This window comes from Mandrillus leucophaeus, unplaced genomic scaffold, assembly GCF_000951045.1.
Source record: "Mandrillus leucophaeus isolate KB7577 unplaced genomic scaffold, Mleu.le_1.0 Scaffold51, whole genome shotgun sequence".
NCBI classification, from domain to species: domain Eukaryota; kingdom Metazoa; phylum Chordata; class Mammalia; order Primates; family Cercopithecidae; genus Mandrillus; species Mandrillus leucophaeus.
In genome coordinates this window covers 5,355,477-5,379,707 of record NW_012105475.1, presented here as the reverse complement: position 1 = coordinate 5,379,707, position 24,231 = coordinate 5,355,477, and the positions used below count along the sequence as shown (strand labels likewise).

The 24,231-nt window shown below is 42.7% G+C and overlaps 1 protein-coding gene across 1 annotated transcript; it reads left to right on the top strand.

The window, feature by feature from the left end:
- The first annotated feature begins 21,335 nt into the window (after nt 1–21,335).
- Nucleotides 21,336–23,033, top strand: CETN1 (centrin, EF-hand protein, 1). Its single transcript, XM_011996342.1, has one exon. The coding sequence runs from the start codon at nt 21,392–21,394 to the stop codon at nt 21,908–21,910; it is 519 nt and encodes a 172-aa protein (XP_011851732.1). The 5' UTR covers nt 21,336–21,391; the 3' UTR covers nt 21,911–23,033.
- Nucleotides 23,034–24,231: the final 1,198 nt, after the last annotated feature.

Sequence of the window (24,231 nt, the reverse complement as noted above, 5' to 3'; positions counted from 1 at the left end):
TATGTACTGTGTGTACCACATATTGAGGTCAGGATAAAAAACTCAGTTACGTAGGGATGTGAGTGAACGCTAATGCTACCTGGGTCAAAAATAAAGGGATGGTAGATGTTCAGGTTATCAATTTTCCCCCCTGCGTGTGTATTTCAAATATACAATAATAATAAATAACAAGAAATGTGTTCAAATGATCCATTGTCTAAATCTTTGACATAAAAGATTTTCACTAAGAGTAAATGGAATAAAATACCCATCAGGCACTACAAGGTATTAGCTAAACTGAAACTCAGTAAAATGACTTATGTCAAAGATAAGAAACTGGAGACTAGATGATCCCTGCAGAGTATGTTAAGAAATCTCTTCATTATTACGTAACTTTCCTGCCTGAAAGATGTGCCTCACCTATTAAAACACTTGTATATGCCTACTTAGACTTGAAAAAAGATTATTTTTCAACTCTTCAAAATGGAGAATGTCAGCGTACTTTGAACCATTTGTCAAAAACATAAAAAAGCAACATCCTCCGATGAGGGAATCTGAAAATTTTCTTTTTTTCTTTTTTTTTTGAGGCGCAGTCTGTCACCCAGACTGGAGTGCAGTGGCGCGATCTCGGCTCACTGCAAGCTCCGCCTCCCGGGTTCACCGCCATTCTCCTGCCTCAGCCTCCCGAGTAGTAGCTGGGACTACAGGCGCCCGCCACCACAACCGGCTAATTTTTTTGTGTGTTCTTAGTAGAGACGGGGTTTCACCATGTTAGCCAGGATGGTCTCGATCTTCTGACCTTGTGATCCGCCCGCTTCAGCTTCCCAAAGTGCTGGGATTACAGGCATGAGCCACCGCGCCCAGGCCCTAGGTGAAAATTTTCTAACCAAATTTTAGCAAAAACCTTTGTATAGTTGGTGCTTGGCACTAAAAAAAAATATATATATATATATATATATATATATGCACACACAATTATTTGTAACTGTACCCAACAACTCACATCTTTCAGTTTTGTGTATATATATATTTTTTGTGAGGTATCTTTTTCTGCTATCATAGCCATTAAAATCGAGTATATAGAAATAAACTGAACTGAGAACCAAGCCCTTTGAGGGTTAAACTGTTAAACCAAGATTTTAAAATATGAAGAAGTATTTAATGTCTCAGTGAAGTGAGAACAAAGGTTGTTTAACATTAATAAGTGTTTTAGATTATTAGATATTAATACTTATTATTAACTATTACATATTCAAATACTTGAAAATTTGCTAGCCATAAATGCTCATGGTGGTAAAGAATAAAGGCTGAAATTCTGTGAACTAAACATGCTGCCTAAGAAGTTAAAAAGAGTAATGGAGAAAAAAAAGAAAGCAAAAGGAAGAAAATAATAAAGAGATCAGAAATTAATGGGGGAAAAAGCTTTAATAAAGAGGACCAACAAAGCCAGAAATTGGTTATCTCAAAAAACTAATAAAATTGTCAAATCTCTGGCAAGACTGATCAAGAAAACAAGATAAGGTATCCATAAGTTTTACTAGAAATAGAAAAGAAGACATAACTGTAATTATAGCAGAAATGTACAATAGTAAATAATAATATTATATACAACTTTATGCCAATAAATTTCAAAATCATAAATGAAATATGTAATTTACTAGAAAACTATACATTACAAAAACTGATACAAGAAGAAACAGAAAATCATAATGGTTCATATGCGTTAAAGAAACTGAATCATAAAAAAAATTAAAGAAATAGAATTCATAAAAGAAATTGAAATAATTCAAAATCTTTCCTTAAAGAAAATATGAGACCCATTGTTTTATTGTTAAATATTACCAGACATCTAAGGGTTAAATAACTTCAAGCTTTACAATATTTTCAAATTATAAATCCCTAATTCATATTATGACACCAGCTTAACCTTAATGCTAAAACTGGTCCCAGCCAGCACATTAAAGTTTTTGGAAAATTAATAGGGTTGGAAAGGGTAAAACGAAGCTGCCATTCAGCGATGATAGACTTTTTCACATGGAAGACCCAAAGAAGCTTACACATTATTAGAAGTAAAATAAGATTAGTAAAATTTCCAAATACTAAATCAATATACCAGGTTAATTGCCTTTCTCTTCACCAGCTACTGTCAATTAGAATATTTAATTAATAAAAACATTTTATTAATAATTTAATACTAGCAATAAAAATATAAAAATCTAGGAGTAAGTCCAACAAAAGATGTATGAGACTTATATGTAAAAATTATAAAACTTTTTAAAGAAGGCATTAAAGAAAACTTTTTTTTTTTTTGAGACAGAGTTTCTCTCTTGTCACTCAGTGCAGTGGCGTGGTCTTGGCTCACTGCAACCGCTGTCTCTGGGTTCAAGCGATTCTCCTGCCTCAGCCTCCTGAGTAGCTGGGATTACAGGTGCCAGCGACCACGCCCGGCTAATTTTTGTGTTTTTAGTAGAGATGGGATTTCACCATGTTGGCCAGGCTGGTCTCGAATTCCTGACCTCAGGTCATTCTCCCACCTTGGCCTCCCAAAGTGCTGGGATTATATGAGCCACCACACCCAGCCAAAACTTTTTTAAGACTGGAAAGATGACATGTTTATAGATAAACACTCAATAATTAAAGTCACAAATGCCCCTACCCCAATGATTTATGGATTCAATGTAAATTCAATCAAAATCTCAAAAAGGGTCTATCATGAAATTTGACAAGATGATTCTAAAATTTATAAGGAAGACCAAAAAGTCAATAATACAGCAAAGACATGCAAAATAAAAGAGAAGGATGTGCTTACCAGGTATCAAGACTTACTATTCTATAGCTACTGTATTAATTTAAATGATGCAGTCATCGTGTAGGGACAGACAAACCGAATCAATGGAGCAGCCACAGACCCAGCATACATGGAAAACTGATGAGACCGTTCAATCTGTGGTGCTGAAGCAATGATCCATATTTAAAAAGATGAAAATGTGTCCCTACCTTACACTATTCAAGGTAAATTAAGGAATTTATCAATTCAAGACAGATTAAGGAGCTTCAACGTGAAAGGCAAAACTTTTAAACTTTTAGTATGCAGTACCTTAAAGTAGGGAGAGATTTCTCAAATAAGATATAAAAATCACTAACTATAAAATATTGAAGAATTCAACTACAGTATAAATCAGGGGTTCCCAACCCCCAGGCCACAAACCGGTACCTGTCCGTAGCCTGTCAGGAACCCAGTTGCACATCAGGAGGTGAGTGGTGGGCGAGTGAGCTTGACCACCTGAACTCTGCCTCCTGTCAGATCAGCCCAGACATTTGATTCTCATAGGAGCTCAAACCCCATGTGAACCGTGCATGCGAGGGATCTAGGTTGCATGCGCCTTATGAGAATCTAATGCCTGATGATCTGTCACTGTCTCCCTTCACTCCCAGATGGGGCTGTCTAGTTGCAGGAAAATAAGCTCAGGGTTCCCACTGATTCTACATTATGGCGAGTAAGTAATAATAATACAAATAAAAGTGTGGAATAAATGTAATGTGCTTAAATCATGCCAAAACCACCCCCCACCTCACCCCACCTGTCAATGGAAAAATTGTCTTCCACAAAACCGATCCCTGGTGCCAAAAAGGTTGGGGACCACTTGTATATGTTACAATTTGTGATAGTCAAGATATAGTGGTCCCCTCTTACCTCTTGGGGAGACACTCCAAGACCCCCAGTAGATGCCTGAAACCACAGATAGTCCCCAATCCTATATATAGTATGTATAGTTGTTTCTATACTTACAAACTTGTAATAAAGTTTAATTTATAAATGAGGCACAGTAAGAGATTAACAAGAATAATATAACAATTATACTGTAATAAAAGTTATATGAATGTGGTCTCTAGCTCTCTTTCTTTCTCAAAATACTGAAATATTTTTGGGCCTCGATTGACCACAGGTAACAAATCTCAGAAAGTGAAACAGTGGATAAGGGCGGCCTTCTGTATTATAAAGACAGTAAAAAAGGTATGCCTTGAAACAAGATTTTTAGAGCACATTTGATGAATTGTTTCTATTCTGTATTGTTGTATAACTACAAATTTTCTAGCTGGAAACAATAACTATTTTATTACCTGTGAGTCTCTGAATCAGGAATTTGGGCTGAGCTCAATGAGCAGTTCTTCTCTTTCCTGGGGCATTAGTGGAGATCACAGGTGCATTCAGCTGGCAGCTTGGCTGAGGCTTCCAAGACAGTTTCACTTGTATGGATAGAGCATCAGCTGAGGCGGTTGAATGAGTAGCGGCTGCCTGGGCCTCTCTTTCTCTGTACACCATGTCTCATCCTGTGGAGAGTCTCTCTGCATGGCCTCTCTCTCCATCAGGATAGCTGAAGCTTTTCACACAGCCGCTAACTTCCAAGATGGTGAAATGGAAACCATAAGGCCTCTAAGGCTTTGGCCTGGAGCTAACGCAGCATCACTGCCATATTCTATTGATCAAAGCAACACACAGGCCCACCTCCAATCGAAGAGGAGGTGCGATAACCCCACTTCATGATGAAAGGGGACAGGTGGCGCGCACCTGCAGGGATGAGAGGAATTGTTGGCAGCCTTTTCTGCAGACATTCTGTGCACTGATAAGGTTTTAATATCCAAAATATGTAAAGGATTCCCATGAATCATCAAGAAAAAGATAAAAATAGAAAAATGCAAAAACACAGACATCCATAGAAGAGAAACATGAATGGCCTGTAAACATATGGAAAGATGTTTACTCTCATTATTCAAGAAAAATATATTAAATCTACCAAAGAGTGAAAATTTGAAAGTCAGATAAGACCAAGTATTGGTGGGAACTGTTATATACAGCTAATGTGAGTGTAAAATTACACATTACTTGAGAAAACAATTTTGCATCGCCTAGTAAAGATGAGTGTATATACACAGCAGTCCCACTCTTGGGAAAATTCTTGTACATATGTCCGGAAGACAAGTAAAATAATATTCTTAGGAGGATTTGGGAGGTTGGGGGGAAATACTAAAAACAACCTAAATGCCAATCAATGATTGAATGGAGAAATAAGCGGCAGTGGATTCATATCATGGAATACTATAACCCACAGCTAGATATGCCTCAATGTGGATGAAGCTTGAAAACATGATGTTGAAGTGGAAAAGAGTCACAGAAGGCAATTTCAGTGTAATTCTATTTATATACAAAGCTCACAAACAGGAAAACTGAACAATATATTGTTTAGAGCACCAAACTTATAAATGTGCTTGCGTGCGCGTGCACACACGTATGAGGGAAATGCTTAGCCCAAATTTCAGAATAGAGGGTAACTGGAGTGGGGAGAGGGAGGAGGCAAACATGGACTTCAAAGATACTGGTAATATTCTCTCTCGCACTCTCTCTCCTTTGAGCTCAATCATAGTTATATAGGTGTTTGTTCAAATATTATTCAAATATTTTTAGTTCTGAGAGTATTGATTATATACACATTCTGCACATAGAATGCATTTTTTTAAAAATAGAGTCTCACTCTATTGCCCAGGCTGGAGTATAGTGGCACGATCTTGGCTCACTGCAGCCTCTGCCTCCCGGGTTCAAGCGATTCTTCTGCCTCAGCCTTCCAAGTAGCTGAGATTACTGGCATGTGCCGCCACATCAGCTAATTTTTGTATTTCTAGTAGAGATGGAGTTTTTAGTAGAGATGTTGGCCAGGCTGGTCTCGAACTCCTGACCTCAAGTGATCCACCCACTTCAGCCTCCCAAAGTGCTGGGATTACAAGTGTGAGCCACTGTGTCTGGCCTAGAATGCATTTCTAAAGTGACAAGGATCTTCCAATAAATTGCTGAGAACAAAACACCTTGATGACATGAACAGAAAAATGATACTTTCATGTATGACCATGGGAAAGACTTCAAATTGGCATGTGACTCAATCCTTTCATGTTCCCATACACTGAAATACTTGGAGATGAAATATCTGGGAATTGCTTCCAAATAATCTGACAGGGGTAGATAATGATGCAACGTATCAACCGCGAGTTGGTCACTGCTGAAGCTGGGTTCATTTGTACTCTTCTCCCTCCTATTGTGTATGTGTGAGGAGGAGGGGTAAGAGGGGACAAGGGTTGAGAACCCTCACCAGAAGATAACTGGAACAAGTGAAGATATTTATGGATTATCTGAATGCTAAGCATTCCCTGCTATAAAGCATAAAACAGAGGAGATTAAAAAAGAAAGGGGAACAAAATGAAGGGGGACTCGCCAGCTTTTTACATGCAGGAAAGAGTCTAGTTGGCCAGAACACATACAATGTGCAAGCATGAGAACACGAAAGACCCAGCCAGGCTGGCATGGGAGGCGGGGGAGGAGGTGGGATCTGGAAGGCCGGCATGGACAGCTCTAGAGCTATGCATGAGTCCATCCCACTGCTGCTGCTGCTGCTGCAAAGTTTCAGGGCCGTGCTGTGGCCCTGAGCCCTTGGGCTGGCCAGAGGAAGCCCACAAACAGGACGCTGTGGCCATCCTGTAGTGCCACACTGGCTATCAGCCACCTGACTTGGGTGGTCTATGACAGAGGAAGCCCCATCACCAGACTCTCCCCTTCTAAGACTGACTCCAAGACTCTGAGACTCTGACTGCCCTTCGAAGACTCTGACTCTGGACTTCCATGGCTTGCAGCTGCCAACCCAGTTCCCACCATACCTGAGTACCCATCAGCCCTTCACAGGACTCAGGCCACCCCCAACTTCCACCCTCCAAGTTCACAAGCTCACCTCCTATGCCTAACCAAGTAGACCCCTGCAGTTCGGAACGTGCTCCCCTTCTGGTTTCTACTCCTTTCTATGTGCTCTTCCCTCTGCATAAAAGCATAAAAGCCTTCTGCTCCTCCCTACCCCTTGTTCTCTTGGGCAGTTCATAGTCATTTTACCAGAATGGGCTCAAGTGTGTCCTCCTCCTCCAGGGAGGCGTCTCCCTGACTCCACAGGCCGAGCAGAGCTGTTCGTCCTCTGCTACACAGCATCGTCCTCCAGGCTATAAGTATTTGCAACATGGCTGGCTCTTTCCACCCTGCTGAACTGTTCCTCTGCTAAATATTGGAGCCTCTTGTAGAGGAATCCGAAGATGAGTTTTCAGCTCTATGTTAGGAGGTACTCATTAGAGCCAGAAAATGAAGGAAAATGTTCTCTTCCAATCACAATCGCCTATCTCTGTGGCCACCATTATACATAGAAAAATGGTCTCAAAAAGCATATGTTTGCTATTTCAATGATTGTAGAAAGTATCAGAGGAAGGCGATTATGTTTGCAACGGGATGTTGCAGTTTGATCCTGGTTTTTGTTCTTTTCGATTTTCCAGAATTATGTGTTGCTGTGATTTAGATGAAGTTAGCCTAGACAAGTTTTGCTGAAATAAAGGACTGCAGTTGATGCCCTCCTCCCCTGTGTATTGGTTCCTCCTTCATATTAAATGACCGCTTTCACCAACCTCCACCAGAGGCAAAGTCAAATCAACCCCTAAGTGAGCCAGGGTGGAGGGAAAAGGAGAGAAGAGAGAAGGTACTGAGTTTTAGAAAGCTATAATACCAGTCCCCTTCTTACAGGGAAAGAGAGATCTGGTTCATTAAACATTAGGTTGGGCACGGTGGTTCATGCCTGTAATCCCAGCACTTTGGGAGGCTGAGGCACGGAGGCTGAGGAGTTCACTTTGGGAGGCTGAACTCCTTACTTGAGGTCAGGAGTTCAAGACCAAACTGGCCAACATGGTGAAATGCCGTCTCTACGAAAAATACAAAAAATTAGCCAGGTATGGTGGTACATGCCTGTAATCCTAGCTACTCAAGAGGCTGAGGCAAGAGAATAGCTTGAACCTGGGAGGCAGAGGTTGCAGTGAGCCGAGATTGCACCACTGCATTCCAGCCTGTGTAAGAGAGGGAGACTCCATCTCAAAAAATAAAATTAAATATTAATCATTTTAAAAATTACATCAAGAAACCTATGCTAAAAAGGAGGATGTGGTTGGACTGGTTCATTTTTCTCCTCTAGTTTTGAGCTCCCATGCTCAAGAAGAACAAAGCTAGCTGTAGCCAAACTTGGCGATTTAAACTTCTGTCATATCCATGGTATCTGTTTTTATTTAGTAATATTGTACATTTTTATCCAGCACTGTTCTATTTCACATATGATACAGTACATGCGCAATGTTTTGGATCATATCTATGGTACAGAACAGAGGGCAATTACTCTAATTTATGGGTGATCCCAATTGTCGCTTCCCCCAAACAGCAATGGAATTTTTCAATATCTTCAGAATAAATCCCTCCTCTGGAGCAGTAAGCATAATATGACAGTGTGTCAACCATGGATTTGTTTCAAGATTATTTACTTACAATTCAACAACACTGCTGGCCCATGGAATGCCCCGTCAGCAAAAGCTGCATTGTTTGAAGTAGCTTGGGGAAACAGCCAGGGTTTCAGAATCCAAAGAATGTAGTTTTCCTAAATACCTCAGGATTATGAGATGCTATAGAAGTAATAAATTTGCTCCTTAAAATAGTCCAGAAGGAATCCTTAACCATGGCTACATGTTTGAAAGTTTAGGTTATTAATGGGGAGAGAGAATGCTGTTTCGTCCCTTGTGCTCACATAATGAGTACCATGGGCAACTTTTTTCTCCCTTTCTTCTCTTTATGATTATTTTCAAAAGGATAAATTCCAGAGGTGGATAACCTTTTGGAAAACAATGATGAAATGATGAGAGATGATGTGCCAGAGACCCACACAATGAAATCTTTTAAATTGGAAAATGCTTACCTGGTGCTTGATGGTTGCTTCTCGGGATGGTGAGCTGGGCAATCTCATCCACCTATGGATAAACTGGATCGTGCTCTGTAGGTGTAACCAGTAATACAGTAACACAATGGAATCAAATGTTCTACAACTGGTTTATTGTTTTCATACTAGATCTAACCTATATTTACTAAGTTGGTGCAAAAGAAATTAAAAGTAATGGCAGAAAACCGCAATTACTTTTGCACCAACCTAATACATCATATTTTAAAACTTTCAAAGCATTTTCCCACGTGCAATGTAATTTTTCTCGCAGTCACTCAGAGAAAGAAGTTATGATGATCACCAATTACAAATGAGGAAGTACCAGCTCAGAAGACTTAGCAACTTGCCTAAGTTCACCTGGAAAATGGGTGGAAGAGTGTGGATGAAAACTCAGGTCTCTTAGTTCAGTGGTCATAACCTCTAGCCTATCCATGATGCATTTAGTTGTGCAAATCAAATTTTATGAAGCATGCACAGAGACTTCATCCACAGTAATGAACTTTTAAACTGACAGCAAGTCTTTCCAGAATAAAAAATCCAACGCTCAGCCCCCATTGCAGCTTCATGTGTCCGGTGGAATGTGAGCAGAAAGGATGAAGACAACTTTTGGTACATAAAAGGCTTGTGTACTCCCCTGTCTTGGCCAAGGTCCCCCTGAGACTAGAATCTAAACCTAAAACTCAACTGCAGGTTTATTTGGGAAGTGATCTCAGGGAGCAAGGCTGAGGGATAGAGAGGGTGGCAAGAAAGAGGGGAGGTCAATGCAAGAAAGAGGTACTAAGTTGGACACTCTTATGGGTGACTGGTGCTCAGTCCCACAGGACCTTCTGACGGGAAGACACAAGGGGGAAATATCCACTGATACTAGTCTGCCATTGATCAAGGTGTTAAGTCTACACTGCTGTGATGTCTAGAAGCCCCAGAATGGAAATTGAGAGGCTTGGGGCACGGGCCAAAGTGAGGTACTAACAGGTTGCAATTGTGCAAACTGGCAAAGTCTGCACAGATCTGATCATCACAGGAGTAGTTAGGTGGGGCTGAGAGGATTTGAAGTCATCTTTAAGTAGTTTCCCTTCCTGCTGGGTAAGATGCCTGTGGTAGTAAGCCAGCTCAGACCATGTAGACAAGGGCAAGCCACCTGGGAGGCCTGGGGCGATAATACTGAAGGATCTTGGCACCCTGGAAATATCTAAGTAGCCATGTGAACTTGAGCTGTACAAGAGAGAAATAAATCTATTTCATTTAAGCGACCCTTATTGTGTAAACCAATAAAAAGCACATCTGATAATCATGAGCTACAAACATCAAACTGGAGAGACTTGTTTAGACCAGCGAATAAAAAGTTTAGGTGTTACTAAGCAGCAAAGCCATGGTCCATATGATGACACATTGAAAATTTCACCTCTGTTTGGCTCAGTCCGTGACACCAAAGAACAATTGTGACAACTGGCACTGAATTATTGAATTCGCTGGATGGTGTTGCCATCCAAACACAACCCCTCCAAATACTTTATAAAATACACACATTCTTAGGCCAGGCACAGTTTCTCATGCCTGTAATCCCAGCATTTTGGGAGGCCAAGGTGGGCAGATCACTTGAGGTCATGAGTTCAAGACCAGCCTGGCCAACATGGTGAAACCCCGTCTCTACTAAAAATATAAAAGTTAGCCAGGCGTAGTGGGCACCTGTAATCCCAGCTACTAAGGAGGCTGAGGCAGGAGAATTGCTTGAACCTGGGTGGTGGAGGTTGCAGTGAGCTGAGATGGTGCCACTGCACTCCAGCCTGGGCAACAAAAGCAAAACTCCGTCCCCAAAAAATAAATGAGTAAATAAATAAAATAAAATATACACGTTCTAGACTTAGCACACTATATTTTAAGCTGAAGCAATGTAATGATGATTTTTTTTTACAAATATGATTATTTTATGTCATTGTATCATACCAGTTATTAAGAATTGATATAGCTTTAGCACACTAAATATACCCCTCACTGAATAAACTTTTAGCTAGTAAGTGACTAAATATGACAGAGCCTTGAATAGGATATATAAAGGGACTGTGTTAACTGCTTTCCTTCAAAGTGCACATACTGACTTGAGGAAAAATCGGTGCCACATTATGAAGGAGGAAGTAGGTACAGGGAGTGAGGGATAACTTGACCAAAGTGGCCCAACTCAAAACTGGCAGAGCTGGGATTTGAACCCAGGTATGTCTGACTCAAGTCTCTGCTTTACTCATTGCGCTAAATCTGATTGAAGAAAGTTTTAGCTCTGATATTCTCTTGGACACTAGAACACCTAAAATAAATAGCTTGCTCGCCTGGTGCTTAAAGGGAGGGCCATAAAGGAAGAGCACGATGTCAGGATCAGAAGACTCGGCCATGCGCGGTGGCTCACCCTGTCATCCCAGCACTTTGGGAGGCTGAGGCAGGAGGATCACTTGAGCCCAAGAGTTGAGACCAGCTTGGGCAACATAGTGAGACCCCCATCTCTACAAAAAATAAAGTCGGCTGGGCGTGGCAGTGCACACCTATAGTCCCAGCTACTTGGAAGGCTTAAGTGGGAGGATCACTTGAGCCCAGGAGATCGAGGCTGCAGTGAGCCATGATTGTGCCACTGCACTCCAGCCTGGGCAACAGAGGAAGATTCTGTCTCAAAAATAAATAAATAAAAAGATCAGAAGACCAGTGTTGTTCTCTGTGTGAATGGGAAAACAGCTGAGACTGTCTGACCTCAGGCACTTCCTTGATAAAATGGGATTAATACAACCTACCTCACAGGCTTTTGGAGATATTAAATGAGTGTATGTGTATATAGAAGTGCTTTATAAACCATAAAGTACTACATTTACTTACTGTGGGCCATGCGCAGTATTAAAGCACTTTACATGGATAATCTCATTTAATCACCACTACAACCCTATGAGCTAATTATTCTTCTGTTTGTGGTATAGGAATTTGAAGTTCAGCTTGCCCGTGGCCAAGTAACTAGCAGAAGGAGGAGGCTGATGTTCAAAGGCTTACGGGTCCACACTCAAGCCCCCCACCACACTGCTGCCCTGTACACGTGGTCATATGGCCACTACCTACACATTTACATGCCACCTACGTAATGTGGACAACCCATCTCAGATTCAAACGGACTCTACAGCTGCAACATTCCTGCCTTGTCCTCACTGCAGTATTAACAGGCTCTGGCAGAAGTGGAATGATGAGAATCAGAGGACAGACCTCTCTCTGGGAGCTGCTTTTTCCTAAGACCTGGGATACAATTTCCGAACACATTCTTAATTTTATCCCATTTATCTAGACATTAGTCCTAGTCTGATAAATTTCTGGAGTGCCCTCATGCTAAATTTAAATGTATTTATTTTGTGTGTATTATAATTCATCCTTAATGAATCAGGAATTCTAAGGTACCTCTTTATCTTAAAGAGTACCTAAGCATAACACATACAGCTTACGTTTTAGTCTCTAAAATTTGGCTGTGTTGGGAAATTAAGATGTTTACAGTCTAAGCCAGGTACAGTGGCTCAGGTCTGAAATCTCAGCACTTTGGGAGGCTGAGGTGAGAGGGTCACTAGAGGCCAGGAGTTTGAGACCAGCCTGGGCAACGGAGCAAAACCTCATCTCTATAAATATTTTTTAAAAAATAACTAGCTGAGGCCAGGCGAGGTAGCCCACGCCTGTAATCCCAGCACTTTGGGAGGTTGAGGGCAAATCGGTTGAGGCCGGGAGTTCAAGACCAGCCTGATGAGCATGGTGAAACCCCGTCTCTACTAAAAATACACAAATTAGCCAGCCATGGTGGTGCGCGCCTGTAATCCCAGCTACTCCGGAGGCTGAGGCAGGAGAACCGCTTGAACCCCGGAGGCAGAGGTTGCAGTGAGCCATGATCATGCCATTGCACTCCAGCCTGGGCAACAAGAGCAAAACTTTGTCTCAAAATAAAAATAAAAGTAAAAATGATTAGCTGGGCATGATGGCATGTGCCTATAGTCCCAGCTACTCAGGAGGCTGAAGGGGGAGGATCATTTGAGTCCAGGAGGTCAAGGCTGCAGGGAGCCCTGACTGTGTCACCGAACTCTAGCCTGGGTGACAGAGTGAGACCCTGTCTCTAAAAATATATAAACATATAAATATTTTAAAAAGATGCTCACAGCTTTAAAGCAGAAAGAGAGACTAAGAATGTCCACCACTTTCTTAGGATTCACTAAATACTCATGATTTTGAGTTCACGAAGACACTTCTGTTGTGAGATATGTATCCCCCCTTTTGAGTCCAGCTTGGTAGATGAGTTTGATGTGAGTTTACATTTGAGAGTGAGTTTGCCTCTTCTTTCCCCCACTTGCCTCATTCTCATATGTTATCTGTAAAATATTCTTTTTCAATGTGCCTGTATGAAATCTGTTCTTACAGGCTGTGGGAGCTTTAAGATTAACTACGGACTCAATAGTAATGCAATGGGGTCTGAGATCACCCTGGCAGGCAAACACTTTGCATGAGGTGTAATTGAAAACACTAGTACAACTAAATAACCCAGTTTCCATTCTAAGCTTTGTCCCCTGTGCAGCATTCAAGGCAAAAGAAGCCCTGACCAGTGCCACGTGAAAAAAAGGAAAAGAACATGGATTTCAGATAAGAATGATCCAGAAACCAAAGGAATTTGGGAAAGACTTGATAGACGCAAAGGAGCAAATGCAGAACATGAAGAAAACTAAGAGGGCCTCAGTTCGGGGTGGGGAACCCACTGAGCTTCAAAAGATGTTTAAGCAGCATCTAAATGAAAAAATCTCCCTGGGCGTGGTCAGTTGCCAACTCAAAAGGATGAGGGAGACATCATCGTCTTGCCTAATTGCACCCCCCCTTTCCTACTTAGAGCTTAGCAGGAGGGGGCTGTAATATGATTACTTGTTGAGAAAGGGATTTCTAGTTGCTGCTTCAGAGGAGACTGAAATGACCTATTGCTTTCCTTTGATGTTTTGTTTGCTGACACAACTGCTGGACTTTGAAATGCAGTAGAACTCTAATTTAGTTCAGAAGCTTGTTTTTAAACATATACTTCAGTCAGAGAACTGATTTTTATCTAAAATCCACTTTTCAGAATTTTTTAAAATGCAAGTCTTTTCTTCACAAAAGGCATAAGTTTCCTCTCCCATCTCATCACTTTCATTTGGCTTCTCCAATTCCCTCTGAGCTCGGAGCAGACTTCTGGAAACAAGACTGTTGTGAAGTGCATGGGAGAGAGTCCTAGCCCCCAGCTGTTCTGTTCCCTCACTGTGCCATGTACTGGACCTCATGGATGGCCTCTAAGACTGGACCTAGATCAGCCTCGCTGCCAATCCTAGAGGACTGCTAGGCCCAAGGAGGTTCCAGAGGAAAGGACACAGGGACATGGCAGGCAGAGTGGGCTTCTCTCCTTCCAAGCTGGTTTGGGGAGAAAAATCAAACAGGTTAATTGCTACATCTTCATTAGTTGACTTTCCCCTGTGGGCTGGTCCTGTAGTATGGCCTAACCTTTAGTAAAGATAGTTATGCTAAAGGAATTAGGCACAGATGGACTTTAGGCTAGAATTCCATCTTCCCTCTGTCTCTGTCCTTTTCTCTGAGAAGTGTCCTTACTGCTTGAACCTCGGCGGAAGAGGTGGCCTCTGCAAGGGCTGGCTGGATAATGTGCACCCTATAGGCCAAGTTCTGCTTCACCTGTTTTCTTGGACCTGCACAGTTTTCTTTTTTTCTTTTTTCTTTTAATTTGAATGTCAGTGTCTTTAAAAAGGGCACAAACTCTCCAGGTCACTGTTAATCCCTAAATCCACCCTTCCCAGGCAGCCCACTTGGCTCATTCTGTGTTACCTAACACCACTGTGGGCTTCTGACCTTTCAACCTCTGGTGAACGAAAAATTCTCAGTTAACAGCCTCAGAAACAGCTTTAGATCCTGACGTTCCAGGGCCCTTGGAGAATAAAAGGTGGATCAAAGAGTAAACCAATCGCTCATAGACTGAGATTTAAATGAGATTTAAAAATCCAATGAAGCCACTCCTGGGCCTCCTGGTTCTGCATTTTCTGTTGGATGCCTGCACCTGGTGGGCACTCTGAAGACCACTTACAGGGTGGGACAACTGCAGAATTGCAAACCCCATGAGGTTCTGCTTGGAGTTTATGTCAACATAGATCTCGTCTTTTCTCAGCCTGTTTCCATCAAAGTAATGCTTAATTGGGGCTGATCTGGGCTCCGGGAAGGAAGGGGAGAGGGCAGTCATTCTTTCACTGGATGCATTTAATTTTACTCTACCTTAAGTTCAAAATGCTCTAGACTTTCATTCTTCCTTCCCTTCCTCCTCACACTTTTCCATCCTTTCCCTTCTTTGACTCCCAAACCCAAATGGGGTATAAGTGAGCAGCTAGGGGTTGGGTAGGGGTGAGAAACATTGTAGATCTTTATTTTATTCACCTCAAGCCCCACATTAAATCCCACATCCGTGTTTGCTAAAACATATAAGGTTCTGTAACCCCTGGTCATGTCCTTGGAGACCATTTAAAGTCATAAAATAAGCAATGTGTACTTTTTTGGAATGGTCAGTCATTTAAAACTATCATAGAACCAGCAAAGGCACTATGAAACAGAAAGCAACATTCACTTTTTAAAAAGTTAAAACACAGGATTATAAAGACATTTGATGCTTTTTGCAGGTTTCTTCCAAATGTTTCCTTGTATCTCAGGGGATAGCTTTCAACTCTCTTTTGCGATTAGGAATATTTGGGTGAAAGTTTGAGAAACCATGTGAAATTCTGGCAGATCTTTTTAGAAAAGTCTGCTTTTGTATCTGAGAGGAATATTTTCTTATTTCTGGGGTTCATGGAATAAGGAATCATGTAGCCCTTGGCTGGACACTTAAATATGTTCCTGGACTTGCCAAAAAGACTTGGGTTGAGTCACTGGACCTGACTTCAAATTCCCATTCGGAGACCACTGGGATTGTAAAACCTTTTGCTGCTGAGTCCATTTCTTGTAACTGGCTCCATGTATTTAAGAATAAATAATTCAGCTCTGTTAGTGTTGGTTTTGGGGTCCCCCTCCACAGCCCCAGCACAGTTATCCTGGTTTGTAGGAGCAGCATCCAGCATTCACATTTTGTCTGTTCTGCATTTGTTGGAAAGTAAATAAGCAGCAGTAAAGAAGCTGTATTATGCATGTTTTCTGCCTTGGGTGGCACCTGGAATTTGCTGAATTTGCTGAGTGCAACTTAAAGTTTAAAAGGCTCCTGAGCCTCACCTTTTTCATGCCATGCAAGTCAAATGGAAAACCAAATAATCAGCATAAGCAAGCTGGTAGGTCCTTTCTCTTGGTCTCAACTGACTCCAGACCCTGTTGTGCAATTCCAGTGCTTCTTTTCTCCCCGCTTCCAGCTGTTAAGTCTCCATGACCGGACTTAAATAACCATCTCCTCTCCCCTTCTCAGAGAATCAACCACCAATTTTGCATAATACTTAGGACATTGTGGTACAACAAACAAATTGAAGGCCCCCCAAAAACCCAAAACCAAACAGAAACCCACTCATCTCCACTGATTTTCTAGTATGTCTTGTTTACTTTATGTCAGTCTCACTAGAACTTAAAAATCACTTTTAAAGTAATAAAGCTGATTTTCACATGCCTTGTACAGACGTTCACTAATGCCAAGCAAAGGCATTCTGCCCAGATTGCTTTCCCCAGCTTATACACAGAGTTGAAAGCAGGGAATGGGGTGAAGTGGAATGGAAGAAGAACACATGTAAATACTAAGCATATTGCAGGTTCAGTGACTTGCCCCAGAATGGGAGCCTGTCTTAGACCCTACAAATTCCTGTTCAATCCTTCTAGGCAAGATGCTTAATTATTGTTATGTGTAGGGAAGAAAATTGTTATCGGCAGAAGGTATCCGAGTCACATGGCACCAAAATGTATCACTGGTAGCGAATACCCAAGTTATCGTCAGAGAATCTGTATAGGTCGGCAGCAACCTCTATTCTTACGTCCTCAGAAGAAAGAATTCAACTCAGGGTCAATAGGCAGAAAAAGAGACTGAGGCAAGTTTCAGAGCAGGAGTGGAAGTTTATGTACGCCTGAGAGCAGGAACATAAGGCAAGTGATACAGGAGACAGAAATTATTTTAAGCAGATAATGAGGGCAAAAGAGTCCTCGGCAGAAGGGCTTCTAACAAAGAACAGCCCAAGAAATCACTTCTTTTCCAGCAAAGAGCAGCCTGGGAGATCGGGCTGCAAACACAGAGAAGGAAGCTGGAAACTTGCACGAGGGGATGCCAGCAGCTGCACAGTTAGAAAGAGGTGCCTGGGGCCAGGAATGTCCACCATGGGGGCTCCACCTCCCCTCTGTTTTTAGCACATGCACAGTAAGAAAGAAATAAGTGGCCGGGCGCGGCGGCTCACGCCTGTAATCCCAGCACTTTGGGAGGCCAAGGCAGGCGGATCACAAGGTCAGGAGTTCGAAACCAGCCTGACCAACAAGGTGAAACCCCGTCTCCACTAAAAACACAAAAATTAGCCGTGTGTGGTGGCACCTGCCTGTAATCCCAGCTACTTAGGAGGCTGAAGCAGGAGAATCACTTGAACCTGGGAGGCGGAGGTTGCAGTGAGCCAAGATCTCACCACTGCACTCCAACCTGGGTGACAGAGTGAGACTCCTTCTCAAAAAAAAAAAAAAAGGAAAGAAAAAGAAAAAGAAGCAACATGGAGTAGCTACTCACCTGTATAATAAAAGATTGGGGTGGGGGCTGTCAGAGATTCGTGCCCTATGCCAATGGCACACACGGTCCTAACCAGTTTTTCACGCCCTATGTAGATCCGACACTGCTTCCCCACTAGCTCATCTATAACACCCCCTGCATTTAACCACGGATAGGCAACTCATTTTTTCGGGACCCCTCTCTGGGGCAGAGAGCTATTCTCTTTCTTTCACCTACTAAAATTCTGCTCTAAACCCCACCCTTTGTGTGTTTCCGCATCCTTTACCTCCAAGGCTGTGAGACCGAGAACCTTGGGTGTCATCCCAGACAACAAGGCCGCTTCACAAGTACACCTGGAAGAGAGCCAAGTGGACACCTTGTAGGTCAAGTGCCCCGTTTGATCTTGAACCTAGGATTTTATATGCTGGCCTACTTCCGGCATTTTGTGCCCCTTTCCCTCATTCTTCCCTTAGGGTGAACCTCCCACGTGCATAGTGCCCTGCTTGTGATTGGGAGGTGAGCATGTGCAGTGTGTTTAAGAAGTTGTATGCGTGCTCACCTAAGGCTTTCTTCCCTTTTCCAGTGGAACGCTGCTAGAAGGTCATACTCTGCCATTTTGTCTCTTAATGCGCATGCTCAAGCCCACTGGCCCAGTTCCTGAGATCTTAATTGGAAGCTGCCGACTACCAATTTCAAGTGTATTCATCTGTTGGGAAACTGCCTCTCCCTGTTGCGGCCGTGATCAATGATCATTTTAGAGCGGCAGTGTGAGAACTGCCAAACCATCCCCTGATCGTCACCTGACATTTCTGGCCGGTTGGGAGGGGAGCCCTTCTCTGCCCCACTCATGCCTGGCTACCTACCTACTCTAACAAAATCAGTATCTTGTCTTCCCAGTGATTCTTTATTTTGGTAATATAGAATCAACTTGTGGAGAAGGCAGCATGATGTAGTGAACAAAGCTTCAACAGGCCAGGATTTAAATCCCAGAGCTACCATTTATTGGCCATGTACCATCAGATATGTGTTACAGGCCTCTCCTGGTCCTCATTTTTTTCATCTGCAAAATGGAAAGTGATGGCAAGGATCAAATAAGACAACAACTACAAGAAGCAAGCCCAAAGCTAGGCACACATTAAATGTGTTTCCCTTCCCTTCTTAAGTCAGAGTTTGGACTCTGAACATAAAATGTAACTCCCCACCAAGAGTTGACTCTGACTATGGGCACTGTTTCTATGAAGGAAGCTCTTGGTGGCCCTTTGTTGTAACTGTTGATTGCACACATCTGGAAACCATGACAACCGTTGTGCTTTGAGTTCAGCTTGGCCCAAATGTGGCTCTATATAAGGCAGCTTCTATACTTCAGTTTTTCCCAACACATCATAGCTTGGCTTGAGTTTGGGCAGAGGGGTGGGTGCCAAAGGAAATGTACAATGTCTGGGAAAAATTCGTATTCAACTAACAATTACCCAGATCTGTATGGCCCCACTGGGGCGCTGTTCCTGGAGCTTTCGTGTCCATTCTCCCACTGAAAATGCAATAGGAAGCTTTATGATGATGCCTACTTTGCAGGTGTTTCGATGACTCTGGGTGGTTTAAATGACTTTCCAAGGTCACAGAGATAATAAGGCAAGGACTTGGGATAAGATCCCAGGCTTCTGTCATGGAAGAAAGCAGGTCACAAGGATTTGCGGTGTTGGAAGAACAGCAGCTGTAGCGTCTGCCTGCCAAAGTGGGCCTTGAGTTGACACTGTCCACAACAAGCACTGGAAGGCAGGAGAGGGGAGGTCCTATGTAAGTTTCCTTGGCCTTTAGAAGAAACCCTGTGTCCAGGCTCTCTGTCAACTAAGTCACATATCGAGCTGGGGCAGGTAGTGATATATGGCTAATTAAATGTGCCATGTAAAAAATTCCTGACCACAAATTTTAAAAAACAGTTTGTAAAACACTCCTGGCATCATTTAATCTTTTGGGGTTTTCACTTGTTGTATTCAGAAGGTATTTTAGGACCAACATTGTCATGCATTCATTCAACGAATATTTATTCACCTACTTACTGTGTATCAAGCACTGTTTTGTTTTGTTGTTGTTTTGGGACAGAATCTCACTCTGTTGCCTAGGCTGGAGTGCAGTGGCACGATATCTACTAACTGCAACCTCCGCCTCCTGGGTTCAAGCAATTCCTGTGCCTCATACTCCCAAGCAGCTGGGATTACAGTTGTGTGCCACAACTTTCGGCTAATTTTCGTATTTTTTTTGTAGAGACGGGGTTTCACCATGTTGGCCAGGCTGGTCTTGAACTCCTGACCTCAGGTGATCTGCTCGCCTTGGCCTCTCAAATTACTGGAATTACAGGTGTGACCCACTGCGCCCGGCCATTAAAACTTTTTAACACAAACTCTTCAAAATGCCATCTTTTGTAACCTTCATAGGTTACAAAAGGTATTAATAGATTGAGATTTGCTGGGGGAAAGAATGCTAAAAAATAAGTCAGCTTTCTTTTCTGTAACCATTTAAAGAAATACAAAGTAATTCTACAGGTAATTCCTTGGTGGGCTTATTTGGTAATTTTTTTCTTTCTTTTCCATTTTTCTCTTGCTCTTTGGTTTGTAGGAGAACCCCGTTATTCCCAGGAGGCAATTTTGAGTCCCAACATGTCCTGCATCATCTCCTGTGCCCACTGCCAAAGGAAGGCTACCAGAGCCTGGGTTTCAGCACAGCTCTGATTGGATGATAAGCAAGGAGAGTAATATCCTGCTAGGGGGTTAGAGAAAAAAAAAAAAAACTAGAATACCAGAATGTAGTATTTCAAATTTCCTCCCTCCAAATCAAAAGCCTTGTGAATGAAATTATGACCATTATTCAAGTCTAATTATACTGAGTATGTAAAATGGAAACACTGAAAGTAAATCATACATTTGGATATTACATTTCATATTTGAGAACATTCCAGAAACATTTTATTATTGTTGAGTGTAATGTCAGGAGACAAGCTTCTACAAATTTTATACATAAATTTTTCCATTTTCTCTGTTTCCCATTTATGTCAAGTTGAACACATGGTATGACTTTTAATATTCTCTCTTCCTTCTCCTTCCCCACATTGAATGTCAAGTGATCACACTCAATCTTGATTATCCTAAATTTACCCTTAGGCTCTATCACCCCATTGTGTGTTGCAGCCAGAACAAGAGGGTTTTTAAATTAATATCAAAAGCAGAGGCCAGGCTTGGTGGCTCATGCTTATAATTCCAGCACTTTGGAAGGCTGGGGCAGGAAGATCCCTTGAGCCCAGGAGTTTCAGACCAGCCTGGGCAACATAGTGAGATTTTGTCTCTACAAAAAAAAAAGATTTTTTTAATTTAGCCGGGTGTGGTGGCATGCCCTGTAGTCTCAGCTACCACGGAGGCTGAGGTGGGAGGATCACTTGATCCTGAAAGTTGGAGGCTGCAGTAAGCCGAGTGGCACCAGTGCACTCCTGTCAAAAGAGAGAGAGAGACAGAGGCTCTAAATAAACCTATAAAACTATAAAACTGGGGTCTTATGGATGCTAGCAAATATCTTGGAAAGAACTGCCAGCTCCAGTCAATTACGGAAGACCACGGCGGCTACAAGCTGTTTTCCAGCTCAGGCGTCAACTCGTGGAAACTGGGTAATACCGAGGAAACTGCGGATTCTCGCGTGAACAGGATCTCGCAGATGTCGGGGCGTAGGAAGAGTCTCCTCAGGCCCGCTCCAACCCCCAACGGACTTAGGGGTTGGCGGTGAACTACGGGTGGCCCCGCGCCGCGCCAGCTGGGGGCGCCCGAGCGCGAGCGCGGGGCGGCGCCGTTGGGATCACAGCCGAGGCGGGAGAATGGCTTCCAGCTTCAAGAAGCCCAGCGCCGCCCCCACCAGCCAAAAGAGAAAGGTGGCGCCTAAGCCCGAGCTCACTGAAGATCAGAAGCAAGAAGTTCGGGAAGCGTTTGACCTCTTTGACGCGGACGGAAGCGGGACCATCGACGTGAAGGAGCTGAAGGTGGCCATGAGAGCTCTGGGCTTCGAACCCAGGAAGGAAGAGATGAAGAAGATGATCTCCGAGGTGGACAAGGAAGGCACGGGGAAGATCAGCTTCAATGACTTCCTGGCCGTGATGACTCAGAAGATGTCCGAGAAGGACACCAAAGAAGAAATCCTGAAGGCCTTCAGGCTCTTTGATGACGATGAGACCGGGAAGATCTCGTTCAAAAACCTGAAGCGCGTGGCCAACGAGCTGGGGGAAAACCTCACGGATGAGGAGCTGCAGGAGATGATCGACGAAGCTGATCGGGACGGGGACGGCGAAGTGAATGAGGAGGAGTTCCTTCGGATCATGAAGAAGACCAACCTTTACTGAAGTCGGTTCAGAAGCTAAAGTGACTCTCTGGGCTCCCCGCTTACATTTTGTGAAACCTTAGAGGACGGCGGTTGCCTGTCCCTTCTTCACCCCCTCACCCCCATAATTTGTCTAGATCTATTTCCATATCTCTAGTTCAATTATAGAATTTGAAAGATGCTTGTAATGTGAGTTTTGGTTTTTAATTCTCAAGAGCCTACCTGGAGCACATAAGGTTAAACAAAGGGCCCTGAAGTTTGAGTGCGCCCTCCATTTGCCCTGTGCTGAACTTGCAGAGACATCCGTTGAGCTGGAGGCAGGACAACTTCTGGGACACACAAAAATGTGATTCCCTTTGTCACTTCTTTGGTGGTCTTAAATTATCTTGCTTCATATATCATTCCTTAAATTCCAGTCATTGTTCCAGCATAATGAGATGGAATCTGCCAGTAGATTTGCCTAGCCTGTCCACTTAGCTGAATACCAGTTTGAAGGAAAACAGAGTGGCCACTTACAAACTTACTGAGCTCAGGACAGATAATCTTATGAATAGGCTTGCTTGGGTGGTAGTACGTTGTGCAATTTAGACTATTCACTGGCTTCATACGTGCAAATGATTCTTCGTTTGTGTGTAAATTGTCCACCGATTCTTCGTTTGTGTGTAAATTGTCCACCCTGTGTTTTTCTAGGGCTAGTATGTATACCTGGGCTACAGAATAAAAATGAAATCTAATACTGGCCCAAGCAAAGTATAATTTGCTTAAGAGGTTATGCTAACAAATGATTTTGAGTAAATATCTACAAATGTAGGATCTTAGTTTAGGAAATTGTAGGGAATACCTTAATATAACATTTTAAGCTACTTACAGTCCTTGGAAATATCAACAAATATCTTAGATATCAGACTATTAAAACCTTAGTCATCTCATTACTGCTTGATTATAAGACACTTTCTCCCCGCCAATCCTTAGAACATCTTGATTCTTGGTACTTGACTTTTAGCCCCTCTGACATATAGTTGATGTTAGAGTGTCTGGCGTTTCAGTAGTGCTCTATTTTACAAATCCCAGTAAACTGTTCCACTGTGGCTTGTTTATGTGTTAATACTGCTTGTTTTCTGTTATAAATTCTTTCTTGCTTTGGAGTAAGATATCTATCGTTTTGAATATCTACAAATCTGAAGTTAAAGAAAATTTTTAAAATGTAATTGTGGGAAAATAAATAGATCTGCTGAGATGGAGGCTTTGACTAGTGTTTTAATAATAGGCAACAAAACAAAAAGGCAGGATATTTTGGTCACAACTAAACCTAAATTAAATCCTCATACAAAGCCCCATTAAGATAAATGCTCAAATTCTGGGAACATTTCACTTGCTTTGCCAGCAATTTTACACTTCAGAGGGTGTGGATCTAATCAGGGGAACAAACTACCCTGGACTTAATTCTCATTAACAGGGACTAATTTGTCAAAGCGGCAGTACTAGCTGAAGTGATGGGTATGGAAGTATTCACTGTGAGGATTTTGCTGAGGTGCCTGGCACAGGGCAGGGGAACTCACCCAGGCTGCAAGATGCTAATGGTTCAGGTTCAAGGTCTTAGTGTGGACTCAGGTGCAGTCAGGATGGGAACAGGTACAACTTGGGCCAACATCAGTATGAAGGGCCTGATCTGAGGGCGGGGAGAGGAGGGGGTATTCTGGGAAGCATGAGTTCCTGGTATCCTGTTGACCAGAGTCTTGGCCCAAGGATCAACGTATGAATTAAAAGTAGAAATACCAGAAACAAAGAAAGTTGGCAGAAACTAGGAGAAGCAGAGTCTCAGCCAACTGGACTGGGCTCAGTCTTGGCTACTAGCCCCGCAGATGATAGAAGAGAAAACCAGGAACCCAGGCTGAAGCCCAGCGGTCGGGCTGGCCACACACCTCAGGCCTTACAGGGGTGGCCTGAGGGCATGGTCCATTCCAAACAAGGAAAGGGGGCTCCAGAATATTTCTGAATTCCACTCACTGCCAGGGAAGAACCTCTCAATTCACTGAATAGTGCATTCTCCTGCCTCTCAATAGGCTCATACTCTAGAGAATATGGGGACAAGGGGAGGAGGGTCTACTGGAACAAGCCTAAACTGGCATTTAAATTTTAAGATAAGTTAATCATACATTGGTTGGGCCAGCCATGTCTCTTAGTCTTTACAAAAGTAGAACACAAAAAAATTCAATGGAAATCTGGACAACTATTTGCAGATGAGGAAACACGGCTATAAAGATTGGGAAGAACTGGCCAGGTGCAGTGGCTCATGCCTGTAATCCCAGCACTGTGGGAGGCCAAGGCAGGTGGATCACTTGA